We start from the raw sequence: 7,897 nt of genomic DNA on the forward strand, positions 1-7,897 counted from the left end.
ATTATGAGCTTTATCAAAATTTTCATCTATGATTATGATTATATTCTGTTTTTTTCTCTTTATATTTTGATAGTTATTATGCACATAAAGATTGATGGTAGTTGTAACTTATTGATGTGTTTAATCAGCAACACATTCTATTTTTGCTTTGATAGTATCATTCCTTGTTTCTCTTTGTTAACACTTGTTATATTTTTCTGTATTCATTTACATCTAAATTTTTGTTTTAGACGTGTCTTTTATAAACACCATATTGTGAGATACTTTTGCTAACCAATCTAATTATTTATCTTCTAAGACATTAACCTATTTAGTTGTAATAGCATATATTTGGTACTTTTTATTTGTGATATTTTCTTTCTCATTTGTTTCTACATTCATCTGGATTTCAGGTTTCCTTATGCCCCTTTTTCCTTCTTCTGTTTAGGAGTTTGGAAGTTATTCATCCCATTCTTCCCTTGCTTGACTCTTGCCCTTGAATTTTAGAAAATATAAACTCAGGTTTTTCTACAATGGCGGTAATTGGTTCCAATAACTTCCCTCCCAACTAGATAGGATCCTTAGCATACCTAGCATACTACTAACACCTTCTAGATATCTAGAATTTTATTTACATATTTTTAAAATTTTTGTTTTACATTGAAGCTCAATTTTTATATGAATTGTATCTTATTGGCTCATACTCTTCATGAAAAAAAATTTTTCTTTAAGTTTCTTTGCTTACCACAGTGTTTTTCATTTCATTAATTTCTATTGGTCATATACATGTTTTGTTTCTAATAACTTTAAATAGTACTTTCAAAAAGCATTCATTAAAAATGCCTAAATATTGCCTTCAAATTTGACTGACAGTTTGGACACAGAACTTAGGTTAAAAATATTCATTTAGAACTATAAAGAAATCATTACATTTTGCTTATTTGCTCAAGAGTTCAAATGAGAATTTTATAGCAATTTGGATATATTTTTTAAAAGCTATTTTTTTGTTTCACCCTTTAGAAACTCTTGGAGATTTTCTCTATTGCTTAGAGGTCAGAAATTTCACATAGTACATCCAGCTCTCCACCATATACAGATATTTTACTGTCAATAGCATCATTTAAAAATATCTCAGGTTGAGAGGCCAACCAAATTACAAAGAAGGAAAAGAAAAATTGTATGTTTTAAATTAATCAAAAGGCAGTACAATGTCACATAAAATCTACTACTTGGTGGTATTAGGCAAAAGAATATTTGAGTAATGTGAATGTTAAGAGATTATACAGCAGGGAGTGTATGATCCAGAAGAATATGATATACCAACCATTGGGCCCAACTAGGAAAAGGTTAAGATGGTTGGACATAAAGTTAAATTGCAAGGAACAGGTGTAACTAGAATCCAAGATAGTCTGCAAATAGATGGTAATTAGTTTCCTCATAATGAAACCCATTATTTTGTATAATGAATATGTGCTAATAATTATGAGTATTTCTAAAGTAAAAAAAAAAAAAAAAGATGCATTTGCTACAACTGCTGCCTTCTCTTGTGATACCAATGGCTGGTTAAGAATGAAAACTGTTTGCTTTTTGCCTTTCAGCGAGTTCAGCAACCAGGAGAACTAGTTTGAGATTTGCCCAAGGCTCTTGCTATAATTTAGCACAGACCTTGGAGAACCTGTGACACATTGGAGTGTGAGTGTGTGTGTGTGTGTGTGTTGGGATGAGAATGGATTGATTGGCTTGTTAATTGTTCTGAAACACCTTTATAGAGCACACTGAAAGGCTGCCTAACATCTCGCACCACCTGGGCTATATAGTTAAAGCTGTAGGGTTCACAAAATTGTGAAAAAAGCCAGAATGAGAGAAGTCAGTCAGGAAATTTCAGCAGTTCTCAATATAGCTCTCCCCAACTTAAGATAAACCCTGGTATAATATATACAGAAATGTAGACAGTCACACTGGAGACAGCTAGGTCTTCTGCTGAACTTTTTATCAGATAGTAAAGCAAAACAATGGGCAGGATTTATTTTTATTATTATTTAAAAATAGACTAACTTGTAAGCCATTCTGTTACAAAGGAACGTGGCTGAATAGGTAGGAAACAGATTCCCCATTGTGAGTTCTCCTGATGGCTTCTGCAAGAATCATGGAGATGTCGATCACTTGTATTTTGGAGCAATGCTTCATCTTATCCTCCTGAGGTATGGTATTGGTGACTACTACGGCTTCAAAGCATGCACCGTTGATGCGAACAATGGCTGGGCCAGAAAAGATTCCGTGGGTCAGGATCGCGTAAACTCGGGTGGCTCCCGCTGAGAGAAGTTTGTCGGCTGCATGGCAGATTGTACCACAGGTATCAGCCATGTCATCCACAAGGATAGCCACACGATCCTTCACATCTCCCACAAGCACCATACGGTCCACCTCATTGGCCTTCTTCCGTTCTTTGTGAATCAAGGCAAAGTCCACGTTCAAATGGTCCGCAATGGAAGTCACTCTCTTGGCCCCGCCAGCGTCCGGTGAAACTATGGTGCAGTCCTTCCACTCCGAAATGTTCTCCCGGATCCATTTCAGGACCGCTGGTTCTGCATACAAATTGTCTACTGGGATATCAAAAAACCCCTGAATCTGCGAAGCATGTAGGTCCATGGTGATGATGTGATCGGCGCCTGCTATCGACAGCATATTCGCTACAAGCTTAGCGGAGATGGGAGCCCGGCTCTTGTCCTTCTTATCCTGCCTGGCGTAAGGGAAGCACGGGATCACCGCAGTAACTCGGTTGGCCGAAGCAATCTTGCAGGCGTTAATCATGATCAAAAGCTCCATCAGACTGTCGTTGATTTCACCACAACCACTCTGAACGATGTACACGTCCTCTCCACGGACGCTCTCGCCGATTTCCACGCAGGTCTCCTGATTACTGAATTTCTTAGTCACCACCTTCCCCAGCTCCAGGCCCAGGCGGTCGGCAATTTTCTGGGATAAGTCCTGGTGCGAGCTGCCGCTGAAGATTTTGATATTTGGCATCTTGGCCAACTATCCTAACGATTCCTTGTCCACAGGTCTCCCCTGGGTCGGAAATTGAAACGGAAGTTGGATCAGAGACTCTAACGGTTTCCGGTTTCCGGTGGTTACTCAGCGGTTGCAGTCTGTTGTGCGCCATGGGGCTAAATGGACCTCAGGTCTTTTGAAGAATTCTTGATTGGCCTGTGCCTCACGCTTTTAAACTACAGGGTCAAGTCTGCTTAGTGCATGGAATTTACACTACTCTCATTATTAATGCTCTTATTATAATGTTTTCTTTGGCTGATTAACCAAATTTGAAAAAAAAACAAAACAAAAAAAACATAAAACTTCTAAATGCCCAAATAAATCACAAGTTTAAAAGGAACATTTACAGAGAGAAGAAAGTATATGCACAATTATTTTTGCACCATGTTCCTCCAATACAGTGAAAAAATTTAAAAAGTTGGAAAATGCTATAAATAGGCAATTCAGGGTAAAATATAAGTGGCCAATAAATGTGAAAAGCACAACTGATCAAGAAAATGCTAATTATTTTCACACATCAAGCAGGCCAAAATTATAATACGGACAATGGTTTCCAATAGAACGTGTAAATGTGTGTGTTTTGCAAGGGTAATTTTGTATGAAAACTTTGGCTCATGTCTGCTTCTAGGGATCTATTCCAGAGAACTATTCACAAGCACCCTCAAAATATATCAATGATAATTATTGATGTATTAATTCATTCAATAAATAGTCTATATCTTCTGTATGTCAGGTGCTACTATTTCTAGAGCATAAGATGGTGACAAAGATTAACCACCCTAGAACTGTTTACAAAAGCAAAATCTGCAAACCAACAAGTATTTATCAATAAGTGAATTATCATGAAAATTTTTTTGGTCATTTACTTATTTACAAAGCATTTCTTCATAAATGATTGTGATACATTATTCTAGACTTTGGAATAGAGAGTATTTGAAAAATTCTGTTTTGTAGACCTTATTTAATACAGTTATTGGTCAGTAAATGCACCCATTGAGGGAATTGATTTATGTGTAATCATATGGAAATGTCTTCAGGGTGTTTTTTACAGGTATAAAGCTAGTCACAGAATGTATGAATAAGTTTATATTTATGTATTTAAGATTATGTAATATTCAAAGTATCAAATAAGTATGAATGTGCCTTTGGAGAGGGGAGTTGAGAATGAAGGACTGTTGTATTTTGATGCCATCCATTAATATGGTATTGAACTTTTATTATTTTTATAACAGAAAGACAAAATTTATTTGGTAACTAAGTTCTTATTAGAAAATTTTAAATTTACAGCTTCCACAGTGTATTGCGGGTTGAGATAGTGGGACAGGAAGTAGAAAGGACCATAGATACTAAGAATTTTAACAATGAAATGGCTTTTATATAAAAATAATGGAGGCATCAATAGCAGATCATACATTCAAATCATGTTAATGGTTGCCAGACATTTAGATTCTGTAATGTTTTTATTTAGCCAAAAATCAAATTGTCATCATTCACATTTTAAAATTACCAAGTTATTGTTGAATGTATCTTTTCACCCAACTTCTGAGTTTCCCCACAGGGTTGGATTCATTGATAGGATAAGCTCAGGGATGGAGTAATGCTGGGGCAGGTAACAGAGATGAACAAGATTCAGCAATACCTGTGAAACACATTAGTTGACTATAAATAAGGTGCTTTGATATTTTGAATGAGCTATTGTTATAAAGCCATACAAACAGCTAAAAAATGCTACTTATTAAAAATGCAACTTCAAAATGATTTGCCAGGGTTGGGGCTGTAGCTCATCAGTAGTGCACTTGCTTAGCATGTGTGAGGCACTGGGTTTAATCCTTAGCACCACATAAAGATAAATAGAAAAAAATAAATAAGTAAAGGTATCTGTCCATCTACAATTACAAAAAATATTTTGTTTTTTAAATGACTTTCCAATGATCCAATCACATCTCTTATCACGTGAAAATGCTTTTTTTCTCCTTAATTCAGATTCTTCATGGTTGACAATGCACATAGGCTGCTTTCTGTCTGCCACCCTTCATTTACATTCTTTCCTATCACAAAAGTCAAAAGAACCACCTATACCATACAATTCATTCTAAGTCAGAATATATACAATGATTTATAAAGAAAATTCTGTGGCTTATTTTAGAAGCACTAAAAAATACTTGTAGCTTCAATTAAATGGATTTTTCTCTTAGTGTTCTTAGTGTGTCACACGTTTTCTATGAAAAACAAAACAGATTTTTAAATAGATTTAATATTACCCAAATAGGACTGAATGCTAATGTAAACATTTAAAAACCATAGTTGGTTGCATTTTTTCTTGAGGTGTTAAATAGGAGACATTTTTGTCTTACTGCTATTTTTGCTCCAAGCTCTGGCTGTTGCTATACCTCATAGTTCCAGGGATTTGTCTAGAATCATAAAATGTAAAAGATGGAAATGGCCTTAGAGACCACCCACTCATATTAATATTCCAATTCACAGAAAGGAAACTGAGACCCAGGGAAATGAAGCAACTGGCCTGTGATCTATTGGATAATTAGAGGCAGAGTATCTATTGCAATATGGAATTCCTGAATTTCCAAATATGGTCTTTTTTTGCTTTTTCACTTTAGGCCTTTTTGAAAATTTATTTTTGAAGTTTATCAAATTGAAGAAAAATTTTAAAAGTGGTGCAGAAATATTTGCATAAAATATTTCCTCTTTTTTTTGAGTAACCATAACAAAGAACAAACATGAAACCATAAACAACAATTTTTTTTTTGCTTAAAAACAGCAGCAACAACAAAACAAAACCTACAGAAAGAAAGAAATCATTAGTAGTGTCTTGGAATATCTTTGTTATTTTGACATTTTTATTACCTGGATAAGCTGCCAGGGGATTTGGCTCCTGTTTACTTTGTTCTCTGCAGATTGAGAGAGACATCTATCTGTCTTATCATTGACTGTCTCTGACAAAAGTTACAGGTAGGAATAATGCCTATAGAACAACACATTGTATTTGGGGCCTTGTTTCTTAATAAATTGCTCTGGAAGTGAAAATTGCGATAGAGAGAAAATGCCTTATCTTCCTCCTTCCCAAGGCAAACACATTTAAATACCATGTCTATAGATCTATGAGAATTGTTGCATTTTGAAGGTCTTTTGAGTCAATACCCAGAATATATATGTTACCTTGGTAATAGTTTCTTGCTTTACTGATTATTCTTTTACCCTTCACAATTCCAACATACATAATTCAAAGAGAGCCCTGATGCTTGATGGGCTAAAGAGAAAAAAAATTCAGTTAGTTCTTTCAGAAAGAAGAGAAAAATGGTTGTATTTTAAGTGAACTAAATGCTTTCGCTAAACATACTTGCAGTTGACAAAATGCTAGATGTTTAGGTGGCAATTATAGTTCTTTGATAAACTGTCAAATCTTGTCACAACACATGTTACAAACAAGGACGGATTTAGATGTCCTTTATGGCAGCTTTGTGTAGGTTGGGAATGTTTGGCAGTTAATTTCACACAAGGAACTTATTTTTCTTTCCAGCAGTTATCTGCATGTTTATTAGGAAGGGTTTCTTTGTGCCTTTAATCTTATTCATTTGACTCTTAGTTCCAGATCATTATTGTAACATTACCTTACCTCATTTATTTTGTTCATAATAATCATCTGCAATACTTTGAGAAAACAGTTTCCCACAGAGCTTCACATTGGTATAAATCCTTTAAAGTTTGTTTTGTGATTGTTTACAATTGAAGCTGACTACTCTGCATGTTTACTGGGCTTTTCCTTGGAAATCTGTCCTTTTATATAGTAGATGTGTGGATAGCAACTAGGTAAACAAAGCTGAGTGAAACAAATAGGAGAAAAGGTTGTGATTCAGAAATATGACTTTAATTTTGAGTGTTATGTTAGACTCCAGAGGGTATTTTTGAAATGTACTTTGGGGAACTTAAAAAAAATTGTGATGAGTTTTAAAATCCTAACATAAAATAATAATCTTGGAGCAACAATGAAATTACATGAACTGAATGCTACCTCATTATAATAATAGACAAGTCCATATAAAGAGATTTCATAACAAGTTGCAAATAATATTTACAGGAAATATTTGAAGGCATTTTAAAGTGCTTGTTGGTAAGTGATATGTTCCTTCTCATGCAGACTATCAATTTCATTAAATTAGTGGAAGGTTGTTAATTAGGTCCTGACAAAATACAAGTTCTATCTGAATTGTTCTTGTGTCTTTTAACAACTTGTTCCCCCATCAATGGTGACCGTTTATTTAATCCTGATAAATGAGAGACCAGTTATCCATTTATGTAAGCACAACTGAATGCCTTGTGTTTTGGAATGGTTTTGCAGTTCTCAAACTTCAGGGCCATCAAGATCACTGGAGAAATTTTTAGAACACAGATTCTTGAGTTTCATCCCCAGAGTTTCTGATTAGTATACCTGAGGTGGAAGCCTAGAGTTGGTGTTCCTAATAAGATCCCAGGTGATAGTGGTGTTGCTGTTCTATTAACCAAACTTTTGAAAATCTATTTTATCTCTCAAGTTTATTGTCTAGATACTTTCCACAATATACTGTTATTGTATTTTTTATTATATATAATATCTTTAGTATGATTCTGTTTGTCATTACTAGTATTAGATTTTTGTAATTGTTCTTTTTTAAAAAATAAATTTCAGCAGAAGTCCATTAATTTTTCCAATATTTAAAAAAAAGAAAACTCTTAATATTTGAAGTGGTTGATTGATGTAGTTCATTGGCTGCTTGAACTTTGTTGAATTCAAGATTGTTTCTATTATTCATTTCGTCCCCTCTTTGAGTTATTTTGCTATTCCTTTTCTAACTATTTGAGATGTATGCTCAGC

General features: G+C 34.5%; 1 protein-coding gene across 1 annotated transcript; it reads right to left on the reverse strand.

Moving 5' to 3' along the window:
* Positions 1 to 2,049: 2,049 nt before the first annotated feature.
* Positions 2,050 to 3,006, reverse strand: Prps1l1 (phosphoribosyl pyrophosphate synthetase 1 like 1). The gene has a single exon (XM_027932754.2). The coding sequence runs from the start codon at positions 3,004 to 3,006 to the stop codon at positions 2,050 to 2,052; it is 957 nt and encodes a 318-aa protein (XP_027788555.1).
* Positions 3,007 to 7,897: the final 4,891 nt, after the last annotated feature.

The sequence above is a fragment of the Marmota flaviventris genome, chromosome 1, assembly GCF_047511675.1.
Source record: "Marmota flaviventris isolate mMarFla1 chromosome 1, mMarFla1.hap1, whole genome shotgun sequence".
Lineage (NCBI taxonomy): Eukaryota > Metazoa > Chordata > Mammalia > Rodentia > Sciuridae > Marmota > Marmota flaviventris.

Coding starts and splice junctions, on each gene's coding strand:
- Prps1l1 (XM_027932754.2), bottom strand. CDS start 3,006: ATGCCAAATATCAAAATCTTCAGCGGCAGCTCGCACCAGGACTTATCC.